Source organism: Eutrema salsugineum, unplaced genomic scaffold (assembly GCF_000478725.1).
Source record: "Eutrema salsugineum unplaced genomic scaffold, Eutsalg1_0 scaffold_23, whole genome shotgun sequence".
NCBI lineage: Eukaryota > Viridiplantae > Streptophyta > Magnoliopsida > Brassicales > Brassicaceae > Eutrema > Eutrema salsugineum.
This window is the reverse complement of record NW_006256805.1, coordinates 1,255,951-1,281,785: the sequence shown is the minus strand read 5'-3', so window position 1 is coordinate 1,281,785 and position 25,835 is coordinate 1,255,951. Positions and strand designations below refer to the sequence as shown.

At 41.7% G+C, this 25,835-nt stretch overlaps 2 protein-coding genes and 1 non-coding gene across 3 annotated transcripts; 2 read left to right on the top strand and 1 right to left on the bottom strand.

The window, feature by feature from the left end:
• Nucleotides 1–1,524: 1,524 nt before the first annotated feature.
• Nucleotides 1,525–3,051, bottom strand: LOC112086128. The gene is made up of 3 exons (XM_024154905.1): nt 2,556–3,051; nt 2,171–2,408; nt 1,525–2,110 (listed from the first exon to the last, which is right to left on the bottom strand). The coding sequence occupies exons 1-3, from the start codon at nt 3,049–3,051 to the stop codon at nt 1,525–1,527; spliced, it is 1,320 nt and encodes a 439-aa protein (XP_024010673.1).
• Nucleotides 3,052–6,014: 2,963 nt separating this feature from the next.
• On the top strand, nt 6,015–6,119 carry LOC112086162. Its single transcript, XR_002899340.1, has one exon. It is a non-coding gene; the product is annotated as a small nucleolar RNA R71 (small nucleolar RNA).
• A 5,586-nt stretch (nt 6,120–11,705) lies between these two features.
• LOC18015400 (ubiquitin-conjugating enzyme E2 11) lies at nt 11,706–12,805 on the top strand. Its single transcript, XM_006397416.2, has 2 exons — nt 11,706–11,731; nt 12,322–12,805. Exons 1-2 carry the CDS (start codon nt 11,706–11,708, stop codon nt 12,803–12,805), a joined length of 510 nt encoding a protein of 169 aa, XP_006397479.2.
• Nucleotides 12,806–25,835: the final 13,030 nt, after the last annotated feature.

Genomic DNA, 25,835 nt, shown 5'->3' with positions numbered 1-25,835 from the left:
AATCGGATCAGACCAGAACAATTCTTGCACCATAAATCACTGCTCAAAGACAAGTTTCTCAAGAAATGCAAAACTCAGCTCAAGAACAGAAATTAAGCACATGGGTTCCTTACTTACTCATTTCCAGCCTAAATCCCAAGGTTCTAAGTTCCTCTAACAGTGCATTAACCGATTTCAAGAAAACTTTCTTCAAGAAAAAATCTTTCAAAAACCGATTCAGTTCAACTACAAGATGGGATGCTTTCATGATCGATTACCTTGGGATTAAGTGAAATCAGCTAGATACGTTAGCAAGAGCAGAAAGAGGATGGAAAAACGAGCTCAGCGCAACAAGAATCACAAAAATCCGACTTGAAATGAGTAAGTTATGAGAAAAAGAAGTTCAGAGAGTGAAAGAAAGCAAGCCTGGTGTTGGGGAAGAAGAGACTTAAGTCTCTAGGTCGGTGTGGGAAACAGCTGGTGAGGGCTGTCTTCTGTTGACTTTGACCAAGTTCACCCAATGGACCGCTGGGTAAAGATGTGCATCATGCTACACCGAGTTCCATTCACTCGATGCTACACTCGATGCTACACTCGGTGTTGATCAAGTTTGGTTTTGAGAAGTTCCACACCGAGCTTGTTCTTTCAGGTGCCGGTCCCGGTGTTGTTTTGCGTGGACTCGGGAGGTTCAACACCGGCCTGCTTCTGTCCGGTGTAGACCTGGAGTGCTGGTGTACGCGTTGGGGAAATTTTCAACACCGAGCTCCATTTACACGTTGTGACCCCCGGTGCTGAGTTTCCCTTCCCACGTTGCGTTTTACACCGGTTTAAGTCTCCCAGGTGCTTGTTCTGGTGCTGTCTTCTTCTTCTCAAGTCGTGTTCTACACCGGCCTTCATGTCCTCGGTGTGATCCCCGGTGTTGAGTCTTTCTTGGAGAAAATTTCTACACCGGCCTTCTCTGACCCGGTGTAATCCCCGGTGCTATTTTGAATGCTTTTAGGCCAGAATTACACCAAGTTTGATCTCCCAGGTGCCGATCCAGGTGTTGTGCTGCACGGTCTAGGGAGTTTCTACACCGGCCATCATATTCCTGGTGTTGTCCCTAGTGCTAAACCCAGGCGAGTCAAGGATGTGCACACCGAGCTCAAGAATCCCGAGGTGCATCCCAATGTGAAATCTCCACGTTCTCCTGTTAATTCTACACTGAGGGTCATTTGCCCAATGCTTTCCCCGGTGTTAAACTTTTCCAAAGAAAATTTCCCACACCGAGGTGCATATGGCCGATGTTGAGCTTGGTGTGTCCGAGTCCAGATTTAACTTGGTGCAGCATATCTTTACCTTCCCTTTGGCACCATTCCTTCTTCTTTGGACAACTCCTGAACACTTTTATACTTGAACACACTCAACAAACACATCAAAAACATCATAAAAAACATAAAAAGAAAGAAAATAAAATATTAAAAATAAGTATGTACAAGGATAAGCTTGGGGTGTCTCCCAAGAGCACTTTGTTTAATGTCGCTAAGTTTGACTTTGAAAACCTGTTTAACAGGTTGGTGGATCATCAAGAGAAACTGTAGAAGCCTCCTCTCTCTTCTCTGAAACCAGGTAATGCATGACTCTTTGTCCATTCACCACAAAACCCTTGCCATCCTTACCTTCCAAGACAAATGCTCCATAGCTTCTAACCTCTAGAACTCTGAATGGTCCTGACCATCTTGATCTTAACTTGCCAGGGAAGAGTTTGAGCCTGGAGTTAAACAAGAGAATAAAATCTCCTTCCTTGAACTCCCTGTTAAGAATCTTCTGATCATGCAAGATCTTGGTCATTTCTTTGTAAATCCTTGCACTCTCAAAAGTATTGAGTCTTATCTCCTTTAGCTCATGTAACTGGAGAAGCCTCTTCTCTTGGGCTGTCTTAATGTCAAAGTTCAACATCTTAACAGCCCAAAGAGCCTTGTACTCAAGCTTTACTGGTAAGTGGCAGCTCTTTCTATAGAGAAGGTTGAAGGGAAATATGCCAATAGGTGTCTTGAAAGCAGTCCTATAGGCCCAAAGATCATCATCTAACTTCTTGCTCCAATCCTTCCTTGAGTTGCTCACTGTTCTCTCTAAAATGGCCTTGATTTGCCTATTGGATGCCTCCACTTGACCACTAGTCTAAGGGTGATAAGGGCTTGCTACCTTGTACTTGACTCCATGTTTCCTCAACAGCCCTTCCAAGGTCTTGTTAATGAAGTGGCTACCTCCATCACTGATCACCACTCTTGGTATTCCAAACCTTGGAAAGATAACACTATTAAAGAGCTTGCACACCACCTTTGAATCATTATTTGGGCAAGCAATGGCTTCAACCCACTTGAAGACATAATCAACAGCCACCAAGATGTATTGGTTCCCATAAGAACTGATGAATGGCCCCATGAAATCTATGCCCCAGCAGTCAAAGATCTCAACCTCCAAGATTGGGTTTTGAGGCATCTCACTCCTTTTTGATATGTTGCCCTGCCTTTGACATGAATCACAACTTGAGACCACTCCTTGGGCATCCCTGAACATAGTAGGCCACCAGAAACCTGATTGCAATACTTTGGCCACCGTTTTAAAAGCTCCCAAGTGTCCACCATAAGCTGAGCCCTGACATTCTTGTAGGACTGGCTGGACCTCTTCCTCAGCTAGACATCTTCTGTATAGATGATCCTTGTTGAGCACATAGAGAAATGGCTCATCCCAAAAATACTTCTTGATGTCTTTAAAGAACTTCTTCTTTTGATATCCACTTAGCTCTGGTGGTTCAACCCCACATGAGAAGAAGTTCACTATATCAGCAAACCAAGGCAACCTTCTTTCTCTAATGGTATCAACCTCCTCAACCTTCATGTAACTCTTGAGCACCATAAGGTGTTCTTCAGGTAGAGAATCATTAAGAGGGATCTCAGAATCCACTCTTAGTCTTGAGAGGTGATCAGCTGCACCATTCTCTATTCCTTTCTTATCCTGAACCTCCATATCAAATTCTTGCAAAAGAAGCACCCATCTCAACAACCTTGGTTTTGCATCCCTCTTTGTCATCAGATATCTAAGTGCACCATGGTCTGTGTAGAGTAACTATCCAGAAAACAGAAGAAGGGATGATTAGCTAGTCTTTCTAACATTTGGTCAATAAAAGGAAGTAGGGAAGTGGTCTTTCCTAGAGGTTGCATTCAACTTTTTGTAATCTATACACATCCTATTACCTATGATGGTTCTGGTTGCTATCAGCTCATCCCTTTCATTTTTGATCAATCTCATTCCACCCTTCTTGGGCACCACATGAACTGGTGAAACCCATCTAGAGTTTGAGATAAGATAGATGATTCAAGCCTCTAGGAGTTTTAGAATTTCCTTTTTCACTACTTCTTTCAAGTTAGAATTCAGCCTCCTTTGGTGTTCAATGGATGACATAGATTTTTCTTCAAGATGAATCCTATGAGTGCATAAGTTTGGTGAGATACCTTTTATGTAAGATAATGAATAACCAATGGCTCTCCTATGCTTTCTCAACTCATTCAAAAATGCATGCTCTTGATCATCTAGCAACCTATCATTTATGATGAAAGGGTAAGACTCATTGAGGCCTAAGAATGCATACCTGAGCCCTGTTGGTAGAGGTTTGATCTCAACAGGGGGTGCTTTAGTCTCATCCCAATTCTCCATGAAGCTCCTTTGATCAGCTTCTGGCCCAATGCTGTTAGCTTCTCCCCTTTGTTTCTCCTTGAAGACCCACTTTTCCTTTGTCTTTTGAACCTACACCGGGTACCACATTGAGCTAATGCACCCAGGTGTTGTTTTCTTCATTTGTCTCGCCAAAAATTTCCTACACCGGGCTTGTTGAAGCCAATGTCCTGCCCGGTTCTAACTTCTGCGCATCTCCGACTAGTTTTACACCAAGTACCGCACCTGGAAGATGCACCTCGGTGTTAAAACTGTCGAAACTCCTTTGTTCCTCAAGCATGTACACCGGGTAAGACTTGTCCGATGTTGATCCCGGTGTATACTCCTTCTGTTGATAATTTCCAACACTGAGGTCTATAATGCCGGTGCTGAGCTCGGTGTAGACCCCATCCGAACTTGTTGAGCTCAAGACATTCCACATCGGGCTTGAAATAGCTGGTGTCCTGCTCGGTGCTGGTTCCTCCGAATTTTGGTGTTCATCTACACCGGGTTCCACACCTGGAAGATGCACCCCGGTGTTGATGACCTCTTGACACTTAGGCGTTTTTGAGCCTCCAAAACCTTCTTCTTGAACTCTGTAGTCTAACTCCATGAAAGATGCACTTCCTCCCTCTCGTTTGTGTGCATCAAGAAGCTTCATAAACCCCAAGGTCTCAGGATCTTCTAGATAGCCATACTCACCATATTCCTTTGTTAAAGCTATTTGGAGGGGGTCCTTCAGATTTAACTCCTCCAAAAGCTCATCAGCTAGCTCATCCATGGTCTCTATGAAGAAGACTTGACCTTCTGTGGTGGGTTTCTTCATCATCTCTTTCACATCAAACTTGAGTCTCTCTGATCCATGCTGAAGTTCAATCATGCCACCCTTTACATCTACGATGGCACCAGCAGGGGCAAGGAATGGTCTGTCTAAGATGGGAGGATCAATGGGTTCCTCATCCATTTCCAAGACCACAAATTCTGTTGGAACCTCAAAGCCACCTATCTTGACTGGTAGATCTTCAAGCATTCCAACTGGTAGTCTAACAGACCTATCAGCTAAGACTAGAGAGATTCTTGCTGGCTTGAACACTCTGTACCCCAACTTCTTTGCTATTGAAAATGGCGTCAAGCTCATTGCCTCTCATAGAAGCTCACTGATCGGTTGCCCTGCTTTGTATGATTACACTACACTCATGACTCAACACAACCATCCCTGTTAGCTCCTTTGTCTTGTTGAGGATGGCATCTTTTAAAAAATTTCCAAGCCTTGGCATCATAAGGAAAGCTTCTATGAGAGGCATGGTGAATGGGGTCTCATTAAGCTGCTTTTCAAAAACTGCTCTAGCCTTGTCTAAGAGTTGCTTCTTAAACCTTCCAGGAAATGGAAGTTTAAGCTGATAAAGAGGTGGTGAAACATAAGGCTTCTCAGTTTATGATTCCTTCTCCACCTCTTTAGCTTTTCATTTCTTTGAAACTTCAACCTCTATCTCATCCCTTGGGGCTGCCTCCCCACCAACTTGCTCATTGTCCTCAATGAGCACTCTATGTTGTTCTAGACCTGGTAGCTCGTTGCCACTTCTCAAGGTGATGGCATTAGCATACTCCTTTGGATTATTTCTGGTTTACCAGGTAGAACTCCTTGACTTCTTGAAGTAGAGGCTTGATTCTGCTATAGCTCTCTTATCTCTTGCTGCATGGATGCATACTTTGAACCCAGATCAGAAAACTCACTCTCAACCCTTTGCTGTCCTTGTAACAACTGCTGTAGCACTCCACACAGGTATGGACCCATCTGCTGCTGTTGTTGAACCGCTTTTGGCTGCTGAAACTGCTGCTGACTGAACCCAGGTGGTGCCTTGCTTTGCTGCAGCTGAGAACTGAAGTTTGTACCCTGGCTCTGCTGCTGTTACTGACCATACTGTTGTTGTGGCTGCACAAACTGTTGCTTTGGTTGAAAAGAACTTTGAAACTGAGGCTTACGGGCAAAGCTTTGCTGGTTTGGTTAGTGCTCATATAAGACAAGTTGTTGTTGGCATTAAAGTTGTTGAACTTCTGGTATATGTTCTGGTTCCCAATGTAGTTCAACTCTTCTTGGGTTAAACCTTCTTCATTGATGTTCTCAAAGCATGGAGACACATCAAATTCACCAACATAATGGATTGGTTTTTTAGAAACCATCTTCAGCTTGTCAAGTTCATTTCTCAGCTCTTTGACTTCTCTAGTAAGCTTTTGCTCTGAGCTTGAACCATCTGATCTGTTTGCTCTGTCATAATCTTCACCATATGTGTCGTTAGACATTGCCAGATTTTCCACAAGTTCCATAGCAGCTGTAATCTCTTTTGCCAAGATATTACCATTGGAAGTTATGTCCTGAACCGCTCCCATGCTTCTCCAAAAGTTTCATTTGAGTGTTGTGTGAAACTAGAGATCTGGTTTCTAAGCTTTGATGTCCTGCTTGTGAAGAAGAACTTGGTGAAGAAAGCTTCTTTACATTGTTCCCAAGTCTGAATGCTCCCAACTGGTAGATTCCTCTCCCATTGTCTTGCTTTGTCTCCCAAACTGAATGGAAACAACCAGAGCTTAGAACCATCTTCTGAGACTCCATTTATCTTGGTCAATATGCAGACCCTATCAAACTGATCAATATGGTCCAATGGGTCTTCCATTGGCAGTCCATAAAACTTAGAGTTTTGGACCATATTAATCAGTGATGCTTTGACTTTGAAGTTATTGTTTTCCACTAGTGGACAAACAATACCAGCTTTTTCTGGTGAGCATTGGCTGTATCATTGGCTCCCACATAGATTGGTTGGTGCGCTTGATGTCTTTGAGCCATTTGGTGTTGCTGCGCATTTGCCTGATGCCTTTGTTGGTTATGCGGATGCTGTGTCTGATTCTGATTGCTCTGAGCATGTCCCTGGTGGACATTGGCTTGCTGATTCGGCACATTACCCTGCTGAACTCCTATACCAGCTCCCTGACCGTGTGCTTGAGCCTGTTGCTCTTCCTAAACCGACTGTTCTATATCAACGACGTGATGCTCCATATCAACAACTTGTTCTTCTTCCCTTGGCTGTGTATTTACCAAGAGGTTGATGTTGTCGTTGAGAGGAAATGGTGGACCACAACTTCTAGACCTTGATCTGGTGTTCATACACCTGAAAACAAAGACATAACTTGCAAAGTAATTAGTAAACAAAAGAAAAGGACTTGATCTCAAGAAAGTATCAAAAACTAATGTTAAACCCCACTTTGGCAATGGCGCCAATTGATAACTAGAGGTTTTTAGGTCTTTAGATGGGGTTATCAATCCCTTGTCTTTGTAATACAGAGGGCTATCAATCCAAATATGTGGGTAAACACTAGTTCATGATGATAGTTTCTTAATCCAAGCAATATGATGAGTTTGGTTTGTGACAAGTACTTAAAATGAAACTAAAACAAGTATTAAACAAGTGATAAATGGAAATGAAACAAACAAGACAAGCAATGACAAGCAAGATGATAATGATATGATATGATGAAGGAAAGGCCTTAGACAAGATAGATGGTTAGGGTGCTTTGGTGCTAAACTAGAAATGCTAATTACAATAATGAAACATGATTCAAGTGATTTGGGATTCTAATCAAGCCTTTTCCCAAGCATCAAGACACAAATCAAGCCATTTCACATACTCAATCATCATTGGCGATCAAACAACAAGACAGCATTAAGAATCAATCCCAAGTGATCATTTATGCAAATAACAAACATCATCATGGCATTAATGCATAAACCTCTAATATAGCTCTTTCAGGAATTTCATCAAACACTTTTGGTGCATGAAAAACCCAGATTCTAGATCACAAGTGATGTGCAATGATCTAGCATAGAGATCAGCTATTTAGAGAAATGAAAAAACATGGATCTAGCCCTAAGCACTCCTAATCCAACACTTTAGCACCCTAACCTACTCATCTAAGACCTTAAGATGGATATACTCACTAATCATGATTATCTCCCTTAATCCTTTGCAAGATGGGTAGACAAGCATGATTAGATGATGAGAAATGATAGAAAATGGATAGATGATAATGAAATGGTGACTAAAGCTCTTAAACTCTCTTGATTCAAGAAGAAAATGGAGATATCTCTCTCAAAGTGTGTTCTTTCACAAAAGAAGCAAAAAGCTTAAGATAAAATGAGATCCTCCTAAGGGTAAAACCCTAAACTGTATTTATAGTTGTCTCCTAATTTCCGGGTCAACCCGGAATAAACCGGGTATTGATCCGGAAAGAAAATCTCTTAAAATGCTGAGGTGTTTACACCAAGGTTAATTTGTCCGAGCTCTGGCCGGTGTAGAATGTCTTGAAGCTTGTCTTGGGCGTGTGAGCTGACACCGGGATGCTTTTGGTCGGTGTTGTCCCAGGTGTTGTCCAGGAAGCTTGGACGAAGGAGATAGCACCAGGATGCATTTCTAAGGTGTTGATGTCGGTGTAAAATGAGCAAAACTTCTGTGAGATTTACACCGAAGAGCACACCTGGATGAGGCTGCTCAGTGTTGGGAAGATTGCTGGAACGTGTGAGCTAGCACCGAGGTCCATATGGCCGGTGTGGAGCTCATTGTGGCAGGAAAGTTTGAAACGATGCAAATTACACCGAGGTGCTCTTCTCCGATGTTGTGGCAGGTGCTGAACATGAAAAGCGATTGGTGCAAGGATGAACTAGCACCGGGGTGCATTATCTTGGTGTGGACCACTTTGTTAGGTTCAGTGTAGCAAAATCCTCAAAGTATGACCAGCATCGAGGTTATTCTGCTCGGTGTTTCTCTCGGTGCCAGGAACCTCTCAGCACTTAAACTATTGTAACTTCTTGCTCAGCACTCAGAATCCAAATATTCCAACTCCAGGTAAAAGCCAACTCACTCAGATCCAACTTTGGTGAAGGGATCGTTTGCATCCAGGGAAAATAAGGTCACCCGGATTATCGATCATTGAAGTGCACGGGAATGCTCCAGAAAAGGCTTTTAAACCAGTTCTTACTACGGAAGCGTTATTTCTCATCTCAGAGCTCCAAATTGTATGATCTCAACCGTTATGAAAAGAGGACTTGAATTTCTTGAATCTTGATGAAGGCCCTGTAAACTGAATCGGAACGGAAAGGCATCATCCAGCGTAATCTTTGTAGCACATCAGATCGGTCTGGAATGCAAGCAAGATAGGCATGTCTTCCGGTGGCCACAACTCTCAGCTCACTGATCCGAATCCCCTGATTCCAACTGTTCTGCAACCATGACTCAATCCTCTCCAACTTTGATGAAGACCCGGAAACCAAATCGGACGTTAATATTCCTCGGACGAGTGATCTTTGAGACGTATCGGCAGAACAAGTTTTAGCCGAGGGCTCATGTACTGATGCGCAACCTTTAGCCGATAAACTTGAGGCTTGTAAAAGGTTTCCTTGGGGTAGGTATTCATTTGATGTAAATATGAAGGAGATTGAGCACACAATAACGCATTTCAAAGGGGTCGTCGAAACAGATGCCTGGACATTTCCAAGCTTTGTTACTCCCTTGGAGGCAGGTCACATTATAAAGAATTTGTAAGTATGTAATACTATGAGCTTAAGTGTAATTTGTTGGGTTTATGTGTAGTTGCTAGCTTTTGAGGCCATCCCATGTCTGAAGAACAAATACAGAGAAGATGTTAGAGGAGCAGAGAGGGATTGTCTCCGGATGTGCAGACAGAAGTTCCAACCATTCACCCTTAAAGGTTTCCCTTGGTTGGAACTCTATGAAACACTGGGTAACACTAGGGTCATCTTGAATATATTGCAACCATCCGAGGATGAGGTAATTATGCTTGTTGGAGTCATGGAGAGGAATTAAGAGGAAGTTGTCGGTGATATTGTTCCTGAAAATTGGACGAGGCGTTTAGTTGAGGAAAAGAAGCCGATATTCTGGAAAGAGATATGCAAGATCGATGTTGATGCCCGAGATAATAAAGAGTGGGTACACCATCCTGCAGCGGCTAAGAATAATCCGAGGACGGAGAATGTGGCACCTCTTGGATTGGTGGAACAACTTCAGAGCTTGCAGAAGAGTATGGACGCTCAGTTTCTCCGAATAAGTGCCCGAATGGATGGCTTTGATATAAGACTCTTCTCTGTAGAACAATATGTAAAAGAGACAAGAAGAGAAAGGGAAGGACCAGGAGATGAGGGAGGAGAAGTTTTTCGAAATGATGTAGAACATGAACATGAACAAGGTGGAGAAAAACTTGAAAGTGTGGTGACAACTGAGAAAGCGAGGAAGCAGAAACAGCCAAAGAAGAAGCAGCCAAAGTAGAAGCCGAAGAAGAAGTAGAAGGAGCCGGAGCAGAAGAAGCCAGAGCAGAAGGAAGCAGAGCAGAAGGAGGCGGAGCAGAAAGAGGCAGAGATGAATGAGGCGGAGCTGAATGAGGCGGAGCTGAAAGAGGCGAAGCTGAAAGAGGCAGAGCTGAAAGAGGCAGAGCAGAAGGAGGCGGAGCAGAAGGAGGCGGAGCAGCTTGTAGCCCGATCTCCGTACTTGCTTAGAAGTAAAGAGGTATTGAAGTTTGAAGAGTAATATCCATTGTTTTGGTAATACTAAACATTTCGTGATAACACTATGTTGTATTAATAGGTAGACAGAACTAGACGGTGCTGACGCTGTGAATGCAGAAGTGGGTGCAGCTAAACGGAAACAAGAGCAATCGAAGCTAGGGTCAAACACAAGGCAGAGACGTTAAGTCTCCTTTGACATTTGGTATATGTATTTGTATTTGGATTAACTCTATTAGGGTGTGTACTTCTATTTTTATTATTGATTTTGGATTACTAAGTATTTTTTGGATTATTGAAAACCAAAAATTGGAAAAACTTGGTATTATTGGTGAAACCACATGTAAATTGTATAACCTAGTATTATTTGGTGTAACCGCTTATATATGAGGAATACTAGACCTAAACAGTTTGAGTTAAAATTATTATAATAATATTTATACACAACATAAAGAAGTACATAACATTACGAATTGTTAACATAAGGAATCCAGAACATAAGGAAGTACAAAAAACAAAAAAAACATCAGACACATTCACCAGTTGACCATTTCAAGAAAAGCTCTAACTACCCGTTACACATATAGGAAGAACCTTCCGCATTCGCGAGTTAAGAAGTAGTAGTACCAGTTGTTCCCTGGTTTATACTCATCATTCCACCAACGCTCCCAAAGGTTAATTGTACCGCACGGAGAGTGGATAAGAGTATTGAGGCGCGGTAAAAAGCGACGGTGGCTTTCATCGAACATCTCTAGCAGCGCCATTGGCCGACGAAGATATACTTCTTCAACGAGCTCGCGGCTGCACTTCCTTATTGTTTCCCGGCTTAGTTTGATGAGGTACTCATCACCCTCGGGATGTTCCATAACAAGTTTCATGAACATCCCGTAGACATATACTGCACGCGTGTACCCTCTATCTGTCATCCTTTATCAGTTGAATCCCTCCAAAATCGTGTCGATGAAAATAAAGTTGCATACCTCGCATGAAAAGCATTCCTGGATTTCATGCATCATAGAACTCTCTAAAGACATCAATGATGAGATGGACATCTTGAACCACTCGATGACCCATATTAAAGGGATCAACTTCAGCATAGAAGCCAAGGCCTCTGGTGCAGGCGTTGAACCTATGACAAATCGAGCAAATCCTTATTAGATCACCAATTGTATTAACCGACGTTGCCAGAACCTTTTCAAGTAGTTTTTCTGGTAGGGCTAGTAGGTAGGAGTACTCTGTCATGGTTTTATATATTAAAGTGGTCGAGGCCGAGTTTTGTGAAAGGGATTTTGAGGAAAAGATCTGAAACCCTAAGAGAAAATGATGGATTTTGTAATATAAAAGGAAAATCTGAACCCTAAGAGAGAGGAGGAAAGAAAAAGTGATTGATTTGGAAAAGTAATGAAGAAGTAGAATGTATTTTAGAACTTCTTTCCGTATGGATTAGATTTGCAAACTTAAATAATAGAAAATGGAGGAACTGAGTAGTCTCGTCGAGTAAACGCGAACATATGAGAGAGAAGAATAACTGCTACTCTCATTAATACGTTATTGAAAATATATGATTTTTACTCATAATATACTGAGATATTCGGATATTTGTCTGGATTACTGAGGTATTCGGATATTTACCTAGTCAGCATTTACTTACGTGAGAGGAATTATTTATTGTAAAGACGCGTTCCATGGATGAAAGATGAGGAAAGAGAGAACGACGCGTTTATTTATCTCTGTAAAAGTAAATAAATATATAATAATAACTAAATTTAGCTGTCTAAAAGATAATCATGCCGTGTTTCATCGTTGCATGGATGAGAGAGAAAACGGTCAAACTAGTGTTGGTAGTTATACTATATTTCATTTTTACCACTACATTAATTAAATATATATATTTACAACTACCAACACTGTAATAGGGGAGAGAGATGTGACTTTTAACTTCTCTGCACGATTCTCCTAAGGCTGAACGGTTGAAGGGTATTTATTATATGAGTCGCACCCTAGGGTTTTCCTTTCTCTTTCTATAAATATAACTCACTCTCCCTCTCACTCATATCTATCTTCTAAATCATCTTCTCTCTATTTAGTGCTATCTTTGCTCTCTTTGTCACTTCAAATGGCCCCTATGTCGTGGATCATGATTCATCTGAGGGAGTTGCTGAGGTTTCCGGCGAGTGGGTTCAGTGTGGGGCCGATGGCGGAAGACATTTACGATTGGCAAACAACGCTGTTGGGCCCCCTAGAAGTCCATACGAAGGGGGCCTCTTCTTCATCTCCATCTATTTCCCACCGGAGTACCCCTTCAGGCCACCGAGGGTGTTGTGGAAGACGCCGATTCTGCACCCCAACATCGACAAACCCCGCGTCTTCTATCCACTACTCGTCACCGCTACCTGGAGGGTTGGAACGACAGTGAAGGAACTCCTCCAAGCGCTCCATGACATGCTGCTTCACCCTATGATGGAGGAAGACGACCACTTCCTCAAAGACGTCGCCAACATGTGCGTCTTGGAGCCAGAGAGGTTCGAGAAGGAAGCCCGCTTGATGACCGAGGCACACACCATAAATTAATTCATGGCGTTTTCACCCTAAAATAATGAATTTTATGTTTTACTGTTTTAGTTATCTAACATCTAAGGTTGAAGTGTGTTTTTAATTTTTTGCTTCCGTTGTAAAATATTTTATTATTTAAAAATAATTATTGTAAAATATTTAATTAATAAAATATTATTAAATCTACCTGTTTTATTCTATCCACTATATTATCTCAGCCGATAAATAAGGAAACCCTAATATATCGGGGATAACTCAGTATCATTTGATGTAACCACATGTTTATCAGAAAATTGAAAAATTGTAATACTCAGTATCATTTAGTGTAATCAATGTTATTAGGAAAATTGAAAAGTTGAATTCTCAGTATTATTTGGTGTAACCAAATGTTATTCGGATAATTGAATAGTGGTATAACTCGGTATCATTTGGTGTAATCAGTGTTATTCAAAAAATTGAAAAGTTGTAATACTTAGTATTATTTGGTGTAACCAAATGTTATTCGGATAATTGAATACTGGTATACCTCGGTATCATTTGGTGTAACCAAATGTTATTCGGATCATTTAATACTGGTATAACTCGGTATCATTTGGTGTAACCACATATTATTTGGCTAATTGAAAATTGGTATAACTCAGTATCATTTGGTGTAACCAAATGTTATTCGGATAATTGAATATTGGTATATTGGTAACCTTAGGTAAGTCTTGAGTAGAACCATGAATCGTAACTACTTGAACAGGTAGATAGTTAAAAACCGAAGCCACAGCAAGAACATATAAAACAACCATGTCCTTAACTTCCTTAAATATCCTATCTCGTCGCGTATGTTCCAATTCCCTATCCATTTCCTTCAAAACCCAGTCCTATACTACCTCATAAAGGAGAGCATGAGACCTCGTTCCCTCAACCATTTCCTCCTTCAGCTTGTTTACTGATTCCTGTAGCTGAGAAATCTCCGTCAAGTGAATCTGGTTCATGGTTCTAGTCCAACCACTCCGGCCTTGCATCCCGGTCAAATAAGGCCGAACATCTTGAATCTCTTCTTGCATCGTCTCATCACACCACTTGAAGAGATGACATCCGGGATTCTACAGGACACAAACCGTATAAATATTTTTGGTACGAAATTAAAAGCAATCAACAGCTGAACTTTGCTTATATATTCCTTATTGCAAGCGAAAAATCTTCTTCCCGGATCCAAAACGGTGTAGGAAGTTTTGATGATTGGTTGACGATGACAATAACAGAATCGCGGGATTCGAGATTCGAGAGTTTTCCAGTTATACTCATCGTCCACATAGTTGTACTTTTGGTGGATATACCGTATTCGCAGTAATACTGAATTTTAAATAAAATATTCTAGTTATACGATTCATTATTGGTTAAAAAATCAATTTATCAACGTGTTCATCAAACAAAATTCGAGGAAAAGTATGATACGTATTCTTTCCATCATTGATGGCCTAAGCTTGAAAATGTGACTATAGAAGCATAAGACACTTAAGTGTCGGATGTGGTGAGATTCATATTATTTCTTCATTATTTTTAGTATTTTAAAACCCTGGTTCGTAGTCCCTGATAAGTGTTAGCATGAAAACGACCATATTTTAAAATACTGATTATTATCGTGGTTGTATTTTGCCATCTTTAAATTATGAAATCGGTTTAAATTGGTTTATTGGTGGTTAAAGGTTGGTTAACCTCTTGTAAAACGACGTCACATGGAAACGGGTCTCCTTTAATCTTATTTCCTATTATTATAATAATATTCTACCTGACATATGATCACCTTTTTCCTCTTCCGACGAACATTCCATCGGATTTTTAACTTTTACACGATATTCTGTGACCTCAAAGTACTACTTTCACTTTTCTTTTACACAACATTTTCGCTCTTGCTTGTCCTCTCTAATTCACAATTATTTGTGTTTGACAGAACAACAAAGGTCCGTACTAAACATTATAACTAGAGCGTAGTTATATCAAATTTTCCTGAGCAAAACTAAACATATACATTGTTGATACACTTAAAAGCTAGACATCATTTTATTTTATTTTTTTTAGCATTGTTTACAAATAGTCGAATATAAAATAAATAGTCTAAGTAACAATAAACACTTCAATTTTACATTGAACTTCTGAGAACATCGATTTGAGAGAGAGAACAATAGATATGCCACTCCTTCGCGAAGAGCAGTGAGAGTATCAATTTGGCCACTCCTTCGCGAACATCCTGATAATTTGACTGAATTTTTCCTCCTGCATTGTCCAGTAGCAAGTATCGCATATATTGGTGGGTTCCTCCATGGATCCGTATATAACAAAACAACTGTGGGATAAGTCCATGTTTCCGCAGTGCAAGTTACAAGCTTTGTGAAAAACCAAAGTAACATTTTCTTCAAACACTTGCGGAGGGTTAGCGTTGGAACCCCTCGGGCTTGAATGTTCCATTGTTCGAAGCATTTGTACTGCCTCCACCCGGGTAATATCTGTCACAGATGTTAAGCTTACTTCGCATCTGGACATGATGAGGACAAGCATTTTGTGGCAGTATTTAACCATAGAGCATCCCACTTCCGCTGACTCCTTAATCATAGCCATCCCTGCTTCAATATTACGGTCATAGAAAATAATTGAAAGACCTCTTTCAAATAAATCCGTTGGATTACCTGCTGCCAAACATCTGTCCTTAAACATTCTTATCCATGCCATATGAAAGACCCAAGGTGTGGGCACGTTTAACAAATCCACTTGGAGATTTCGTTAAAATCCCTAAGGGCCACTTTAGCAGAACAGTAATCTCGTACGTAATTACTGATTATCTTCCTTAATATTTCGGTTTTCATCTCGATGGGATAATCATAAATCCCTACTTGTTTTGCCATAGGAGACGAAATGTGTTTCAGATACTTCTTGAGTCTATGTTAAATAAAAGAGGGCACAACTCCCTAAAAACTCTTGGAGTCGCCGTTGGAAAACGAAATGACACTTTTTTTTTTAAATAGTAAAACATCACAATTCTAATAAATAGTCGACTGTAATTATACCAAATAATCCCGAGTAAAACATCACATTTCCAAATACAATAGTCGACTGTAGTTGTACCAAGTAATCCCGAGTAAAACATCACATTTCCAAATATAATAGTTGACTGTAGTTGTACCAAGTAATCCCGGGTAAAACATCACATTTCCAAATACAATAGTTCAGAGTAACTAAACCATGTTATCACCCGCAGTACTTTCAGAGGCACTTGCAGCATTTTCAGCTCCAGCATTTTGACCTGCAGTAAAATAGGAATAAATTATATAAGATTCAGGGCAACGCTTATTATTCGTCTTCGCTTTCGTAGACTTCAGTCGACGCTCTACAACGGATGGGTGCTTTTTCTGCTGTTTTGCCCCCCTCTTTTTTCGTGTTCCGGGGGTAAAGCACTCAATTGCTTTATATCATCGGGGACAACCCAGTGTGACTTGTGTGGGACTGGATAGATCATTCTGTTATAAGCAAACGCCCACTGCTCGGTTAAATAATACTTTGAACACAAGTCCTCTACGTTTATATTCTCTTCTCTGTCTGGCCGTTTCATGTAATGCTCTAGTGCGGCTAAGGCATGCATACAAGGATTGTCTATATCAAAACACTTGCACGAGCAAGTTTTACTTTTCAAGTTCACCGTGTAATTCATCTCATCGCTTCCAATTACACTGTATTCAATCTCATTGATGTTTAACTCGGTGACAGTTAGCCTTTTCCCTTCAGCAGATCTACTGTGAAATGTATTCTCCACAAAGGCCACTAGTTTACATCCTGGTGGCGTAGAAGCAGCCTCGTTCCTATGCTTGTTAAACCACTCACACAACTTCGCAACAATCTTATCCACCATAGGTAATACTCATAGCCTCCTTGCATCCTTAAATACACTATTCAAGAACTCCACAACGTTACTAGTCTCTAGATTGTACCTATCTCCTTGAAAATAGCACCTGGCCCATTTTGATACTTCTACACGCCTTTCTAGATACTCGGTCACATTAGGATACTATAATGCCATCCTTGTATAATGATCAAGAGGCCTCTGTATACTGTCTTGCGCACTCCATGAATGTCTCTGCAACAATTTCTCTATCCCTTGAAACTTGTAATTTCACATTCTGGCTCAGATGCCAGATGCAATACCCATGTTTAGCTTCTGGGTACACCTCAGCTACTGCATTTCTGTCAGAAACAATAACCAATTCAGGACTATCGCGTATAACAGTTTTCAACTCCCTGAAAAACCAATGCCCCAACTGTCATTTTTTTCTGCATCAATTACTCCAAAAGCAATCGGACAATGGTGACGATTACCATCCTGACAAGCAGCAAAGACTAGCTGACAACCCATTTTGGCTTTCAAAAAAAGTTCGTCAACAGTTACCACTTTCCACATTGCTACAAACCCGTCAATGCAAGCTCCCAAAGCAATAAATAAGAACTTGAATCTTCGTTGTCCGTCCAGTAACACATTGTGTTTTGTACCTGGGATCGCCTACTCTAGCATGTACAAATACGAGTACAGATCTCTATAGCTGTCTTCAGGATAACCACGAATCAGAGATTTAGCTTTCTGTGTTCCTCTCCATGCGGTAGAGTATGACACACTCACAGAAGTATTATTTTTAACCATAACCATGACATCGTGAGGAGTTGGTGTATCTAATTGACCTGAATACGCTTCCTTAACAACAGATGCAACTAATTTTTATGTTCTTTTCCTTTGTTTTCTGTATGTACTCGAACTGATCCGAGAACAACTATGCATCTTCTGGTATACTGTAACAGAAAAACAGGGTGTATTCGCATCCTTCGAAGCTCGTAAATACCAATTACAACCCGTTTCACCGCATTTCACCACATATTGCTTCTTATCTGAATTCTTTATATTCAGACCAAAACAATTCTGATGTGAAGCTCTATACAATAAATCTATCAAATCTTGTTTACATGCAAATTGTTGCCTTACTCTCAGATTCATACCATCATCCAATTCAAAATGTTGTGTTTCTACTTCAGCACGGAGACCATATTCAAAATCAAACCGTCTGTATTCTTCCTCCTCGTTATCAAACTTTGCTTTACCATCATCTCCTCAATTGCCATATCTACTCCATTGTCACGTGATACATCATCACCACCTTCTCCATTGTCACGTGTTACATCATCACCTTCTTTTCCCTCGTCAACATCATCCTCATCAGCTTCCTCTATCACCAGGACATTCTGTTGATGTTGTTTTGCTGAACAGTTGCCTGTGTAAATGTACACCATTATTTAATCCACCATTACCTAAACGCAACCCCCCCCCCTCCCGTAATTGATACCAACTGAACTTACCCTCTCAACTCTGGAAAATTCTTCACCAACTTCAACACCTTTGATGACCTCTACATGAATAATACTTCTGCGTCCTTCTTTATCCAATGAGGCCAAGAACACAGCTAGGTCATCGTCATTCGAAATATAAAATTGTCTCTGAGTTTGCACTAGTACCAAGATGTAACTCAGTTTCAGCTTACTCGAAGATTTGACAATCCCAACTGATGTAAGAACCGGTGGTGGCTTTCACACTGATGATATGGATGGGAACTAAGACTGGTGGTCGCCCTCTCCTTAGCTCGGTTGATGATCGATGATGGAATGATCTGACACGCAGGCGGTCGCCCTCTCGTGTGGGATCTAAACGGGGTGTGATGGCGGCGTGAGTTCACAACACAGAGGGATGATGAGTCTCTGATACGGTGAAGGCCCAAAGCTTGCTAAAATCGTACAAACAAACCAAGAAAAAAGAGAAATCGCTTCTCGGGTAAACTTTGAAGAAAGTTCGATATTTTATTGATATGGGGAAAAAGTCTCCGGACTACAATGCTGCAAAGGAACCTTATAAACTGGTTCGTCAGCTTGAACCTTCTAGGGTTCGACTCTGGACTCAAAACGACAGGACTAAGTAAATAAAACTCAAAGAAAACAAACCTAGTCTAAGAAACAAAGCTCATCGTTTCATTTATTACAGAAATGGAAAGTTTGAAATAAAAGACTTAAACTACACGACTTGAGTCGTTTAACTCTGACACTTAGTCGCTGGAGATGTCGATTCCTCCTGCAAGCACAATAAAATAATTGAAACACTTGCCTTGGGGTGGCGCGGCTCGTTTGGTGTCGTGCGTGGCCTCGGTGTTTATTGAAGTGTCCTGCCTTGGCCTGCTGTGGCTTGGGTCGCTTAAGGCGTCTTCTAGTCCCAGAGAATCTTGATCTTCATGTTCCTTAAGCTCTATGACCGTTGCTTCTTGTATGGCTAGTCGCTCGGCCTCGGTTAGCTCGTTATCGCGTCCACTTGGTATGTTGTGAAGCAACTCCAATTCTGTTCGTTCGCATTGGCCGCGTGAGAATCAATGGTCTGGTGTGTCTTCTCCTTGAGTCATGTTCTCGGGCCCGATTTGGTCGCATAGGTCGTTTAAGCCGTGTATGACTTGTAGGTCTGGCAGCAGGGGGTCGTTTGGGTCCAGTGAGTTTATGAAGACGTGCAGTGCCTTCTTGTATCTATTCCTTATCTGTTTGATCTTGGACCGAGTCATGGCCCCGTCTTGGACCTCCGGCATATGTCTCTCGATGCTTGATGGGTCGGTGGGATCGATGTCCACATCATTCCCTCCCTCTTCAAAAGGTTTTGACCCCAAAACTTCTTCACCTGCGTCAAAATAAGACAGATCAGCAATGTTGAAAGTGTGAGAAATGTTAAACTCACCTGGTAAATCAAGACGGTAGGCGTTGTCATTGATTTTGCTCAAGACTTTGAACGGTCCGTCTCCTCTTGGTGCGAGCTTGGAGGCATGTTGATTAGGGAATCTTTCAGGTCTCATGTGTAACCACACCCAATCTCCTGGTTCAAAGGTGACTTCTTTTCGACCTTTGTCTGCGGCCTTCTTGTAACCATCGGTCTTTTTCTCAATGTTGTCGCGGGCCGTCTCATAAAGCCTTTTGAACAACTCGCCTCTTCGCAGGCCGTCTAGATTGGTCTGCTCTACCTGTGGTATAGGCCTTAAATCCACTGGAGACAAGGGGTTAGTACCATAAACAACCTCGAAAGATGACAGCTTAGTAGCTGAGTGCCTCGCGCTGTTATAAGCGAATTCTACAAATGGTATACAATCAAGCCAAGTTTTCATGTTACGCCCAAGGGCTACTCTAAGTAAAGTGGAAAGAGTACGGTTTACCACTTCAGTTTGCCCATCCGTTTGAGGATGACAAGTAGTTAAGAAAAGGAGCTTTGTACCTAGCTTCCTCCACAAGGTTCTCCAGAAATGACTTAGAAACTTGGTGTCACGATCAGAGATGATGGTTCTTGGAATCCCGTGTAGGCGTACTACCTCTTTAAAGAACAAATTAGCGATTTGGGTTGCATCGTTGGTCTTCTCGCATGGTATGAAGTGAGCCAACTTTGAAAAACGATCAACAACTACAAAGATGGTGTCCTTGTGTCGTATCTTGGGCAACCCTAAGACAAAGTCCATGGAAATGTCTACCCAAGGGGTGTTAGGTATAGGTAATGGCATATAAAGACCGTGAGGATGTAACCTGGATTTGGCCTTGTGACATTGCACACACTTGGCGCAGAACCGCTCCACATCTTTCTTTAAGTGCGGCCAATAGAAATGGTCCATCATTACGGCTAGAGTCTTGTCCACTCCAAAGTGCCCCATTAGTCCTCCTCCATGTGCTTCACTAAGCACCAGGTCTCTCATGGATCCCTGCAGAATACACAAACGCTTATCTCTAAAAAGGAATCCATCCTGTAAGTAAAACGAACCGTAGGGTCCCTTAAGGTACTCTTGATAGTATTCTCCGAGCTCAGGGTCGTCTTGGTATTGAGTCTTGATATGCTCAAACCCAAAGACCTTGGCCTCCATGGTGGAGATCAATGCATGCCTCCGTGAAAGTGCATCGGCCACCACATTTTCCTTGCCCTTCTTATATTTGGTGACGTATGGAAACGTCTCAATGAACTCCAACCATTTGGCGTGCCTCCTCTTCAAGGATGTCTGTCCTCTTAAGTGCTTCAAGGTCTCATGATCGGTGTGTATTATGAACTCCTTAGACAATAAGTAATGCTGCCATGTCTCGAGGGCTCGCACAAGAGCATAAAGCTCTTTGTCATACGTGGGATAGTTGAGGGTAGCCCCACTGAGCTTCTCACTGAAAAACGCCACGGGTCTCTTCCTTTGATGCAAGACAGCTCCTATGCCCAGTCCTGAGGCGTCGCACTCCACTTCGAACATTTCGTCAAAGTCGGGTAATGCCAAGACCGGAGCTCGCGTAAGCCTCTCCTTGAGAGTATTGAAAGCCTCCTCTTGAGCTGTTCCCCAAGCAAATGGAACGTTCTTCTTGGTAACGGCAGTGAGAGGTGCTGCTAGCGTGCTGAAATCTCGCACAAACCGTCTGTAGAAGCTGGCTAAGCCGTGAAAGCTTCTCACGTGCCCGATGGTGGTAGGCATAGGCCACTCTTGTATGGCCCTGATCTTTTCCTCATCTACTTGTAGCCCTTCCCTGCTCACTACAAAGCCTAAGAAAACAAGCTTATCAGTACAAAAAACGCACTTCTTCAGGTTGGCATAAAGCCCTTCCTTTCGAAGTATTTTTAGAACGAGTTCAAGATGATTTAAATGATCAGATGGTCCTCTACTGTAAATGAGTATATCGTCAAAGTAGACAACAACAAATTTACTAATATAAGACCGTAGAACCTGGTTCATGAGCCTCATAAAGGTGCTCGGTGCGTTTTTGAGGCCGAATGGCATCACCAACCATTCGTATAGGCCTTGCTTGGTTTTGAAGGTCGTCTTCCACTCATCTCCTTCTTTCATCCTCACTTGGTGATATCCACTCTTTAGATCTATCTTGGAGAAGATAGTGGCTCCACTTAACTCGTCAAGCATGTCGTCTGAACGTGGGATCGGATGGCGATACTTGATGGTTATGTTGTTGATAGCTCGACAATCAACGCACATCCTCTGGCTGCCATCTTTCTTGGGGACCAGTAGAACAGGGACAGCACAGGGGCTAAGTGACTCCCTTATGTACCTTTTGTCCATGAGTTCTTGTACTTGTCTCTCCAATTCCTTCGTTTCCTGCGGGTTCATGCGATATGCGGCCTTGTTGGGAAGCGCCGATCCAGGAACAAGATCGATCTGATGCTCTATGCCTCGCATAGGTGGGAGACCAGGAGGGATCTTGATGGTCGTGTCAACTGCATGAGGGAACAAGTTTTACCCTTAACAAAGCAAATGAAAGCCGCAAGTGCACAGCTGATCAGTTGCAGTATTTAGGGATCGAATCCACAGAGATTTGTGTGCCTGGTATTCTTCTACGGTTTTTTTTTAACTTTATGTCTAGACTAAATTGGTTTTAAAGGTTGATTGTTTTTCTTGCGAATTAAACTAAAACAAAAGAAAGCAAATAAATCAATCCTAAAAAGCAGGTAAGAAAATCGAATGAAATGCAATTAGAATAAGCAAATATCGAATGAAAGACTAATAAGGCAAGTAAAATATCGCATGAAAGGTAAATAAAGCAAGTAAATAATGAACTAAGGAAATTGAAATGCAGGTCTACGAAAGCAAGTAAAAATCGATAGAATTGTAAGCTATGACTAAAAACGCTGAGCTTTTGGGAACTCTAAGGGATCATAATCGGTTTTAACACTAAGGTAGATAGATTGAGATTGACGGATAACGATATATGGGTTCTAGAGCTAGAGTACGGCGGTATGACTACGTCACTGTCGTGATCATAACCAACTGTTTCTCGCAACCCTGACCAGTAGGTTTCCACTCTGGCCCTGGAAGGGAGAGAACGCAAGAGCTGCACAAGACTCGTCAATACTCACGATCTCGCCGCAGGTAGGTTTCTACTCCTACGGAAAAATCGCCCGTTTCATTCTAGGGCTGATACTTAATGAAAACTTTCGCAACACTAACTATCTAGATCAGATACTAGGTGATCAATCAAGCATACATGCAATAAGAACAAGAATAAACAGAGAACAGGTCGAAATCCCAGATCTATAAACCTAGATGTCTTAATCGATTATGAGAGCCCCTTTCGGGAACCCTAAGCCCAACTCGGGATCTACTCAGACATGGCTGAGTTCGACATCATCATTGGTTTTAATAAAAGTACTGAAAAACAGTAAAGAAAAGAGATAAAGAAAGCTTCTCTATTGAAGAACTCGGACTTGAACAATCTTCTACAAAAAATCTCATAAAAACGGCTAAAGGAAAAGGATTTAGGGTTGTGTCTAAAAACGACCTAAATGACATGTATTTATAGTCTCCAATACTCCATGGTCTCTAGGGTTCCGGAATTGAGGCTGAGAATGACTTTGGGCTTCAGATAAGTGGGCTTTAACTCGGAGATTGATTGCCGCGGTCGGGAGTGTTGTGACCGCGGCAATTGGCTTGTTGGCCGCGGTTGGGAAGCTTCTGACCGCGGCAAATAGCTTGTTGGCCGCGGTCGCGTGAATTGCTGACCGACTTCGAGTGGCTCCGGGGCTAATGGAATATCTTGAGATCCAACCGTTGGAATGTCTCCAAACCAAGTGCATTTGAAAGCTGGTTGATGCTTCTATAAGTTGTCCAATTTTGAGGGTGATCAGACGGTGAGAAGGTCTTCGTCTCTCCATGAGAGTTCTGACGGTCTGCATTTATCCAAAAGAGTCTTTTTGTTTCATTTTGTGCCTCTTTATCCCAAATTACCTGAAAAGTCTTTTAAAATCCGGAAACATAGAAATCCTTTGAAAACCTTTGAAAATGGAGTAAAAACACCTGTAAAAGACATTAAAATGATCTATAAAAATGGTCAAAATCCGGTGTTATCAACTCCCCCAGACTTAGTCTTTTGTTTGTCCTCAAACAAAACAAGGCTAAATCTCGGCGAGAGGTTTGAAAACGCAGGAACTAAACAAAATCTCAGAGACCAAACTTCTAGACCAATATCAATCAGTATGCATCAATCAGGAATAGCCTAGAAAATTCTCACTAGCAATACAGGCATAACTAGTCCGTTAATCCGTCATGCAGAAATCTATGCACTAAGATCTAACTTCCAGTCAACTAGCTCTTAACATTTATTAAAAATCTCGATGGTTCTCATCAAAGAAAATCTAGGCAAGGCGATCTAGGCTAGGTGTCAAGAAGGATTATTTTGGGGGGGGGGGGTAAGGCTTAAAGTGTTTACGGGTTACCTGAAGATTTGGAGGATGCAGGATATTATGCAAAACCGCAAGAGAGAGTGAAGCTGTTGGTATCCACAGTTTAGTCACTTTCTTCTTGACATAGATTCATGGTCTTCTTCCTCAGATTCTCTCCAAACTCCCCCAGACTTAGATTTTTGTAAATCTTTCAAAACAATAGCTCCTTAAACGAATAGTGGTTGCTCATTGCTCCACAAATTTCGACAATCTAAGACTCATTAGGCTTTTTGTTTCCCTTTCTCTTTTCACTTTTTTTTTTTAGAGAAAGAGAACACCTTTAGATATAGAGTCTTAGAGAGCACGAATTTACCAATTAATATCTGTCTTGTAAAGCTTTATTATGTTTCTGATACTCTTCCTTCCCAATTCCATTCAGTCTCCTTTGTGAGTGACTGAAAACTGCGTCGCTCCTCTTCTCTCCGACGTTTTTGCACATATCTGTTGATATAAACTAAAGAGAGAATGCATGAGGATTGAAAAAAAGGGTTTTGGGTTTAGGGTATGGTACCAGATAAAGATAAACTGATCATCTAGGACGACAAATAGTGGTAAAAGTGATGGTAAAAGACGTCCAAGATGTGTATGTCGATGCCTGCCTAAAATCAATGATGAGAAAATTAGATATCAATATTAAGTCCAAATAAAATGAGCTAGTATATCCTGTCAGAAAGAATCTCCATGAATAGAAGTCCTCTGGTTGGAGTTCGTAGTGCAAGTACTCTAGCTACCGCCTAGTCTAGTGCTAACCACAAATGAGCTATCATGCATAGTGTAGAAGTGTGCAGGTATAAATCATCATAGTTTTGCGTCAAACATTCCTGAAAAATACTTAATGTCGAATATGTTACATATTAAAATTTAAAAAGTACTTGAAATTTAAAAGCAAAGCAGGGAAATGATTAGTACGGATAGACATCCTCCCCCAGACTTAAATCACACTGTCCCCAGTGTGAAAAAGTTGGTGAGAAGATGGTGAATAAAAGCAAAATAAAATAAAATAAGATAAAAGAAAAGAAAATGATGATAGAACCATGATGGTAGTGAAGTGCTAATCAATCACTCATCCTCCGAAGTGTCGTCTGCGAACTGGTGCTGCTCCTGTAAGAAGGTGACAACGCGCTCAAAGCGTCGTCCCTGTCTTCAAACTCTGCGCTCCAGATCAGAATGAGTGTGTGATGATGTAGATGATGAGGTGTGGCCAGTAGAAATAGATGGCTGAAAATGAGCACGGGCCGCAGCTGCATCACGCTTCGCCTTGACCACTATGTATTGGCCAATGGTGAATGGTAGACGAGGTACAGATGGCAGAAAATCATCGGATACCGGAGTACATCGTGGGCGTCCTCCGTTGCACAATCTCGGGATAGATGCTGAAGGTAAGCGGACTCGGTGCTCCTCGGTGCCAGTGCAATACTTGTAACCAAACCTGTCTGGATCGAAAGCGGCACGAGAGATAGATCATACCAGACATCGGGAAGTGGATCATCAGATGAGAAATCGAATCCTACAGCCTGTAATATCGCTGTAATAGCACTCCCGAAAGCTGGAGTAGCGTCCTCGCAACCATGTAAATCATGCTTCACCTTTACCATATTCTGCGCTATGATCCATGCGAAGCAGGAAAGTCGTGGATCATCCATAAACGAAATCTGAAGTGTGATGATCTCAGTCTTCAAAACACTTCCCATGTTGGCTCTAGAGAAGATCGTGTGTGCTAAGAGTTTGTGCACAACTCTCACTGCTGGGTGGCTAAGA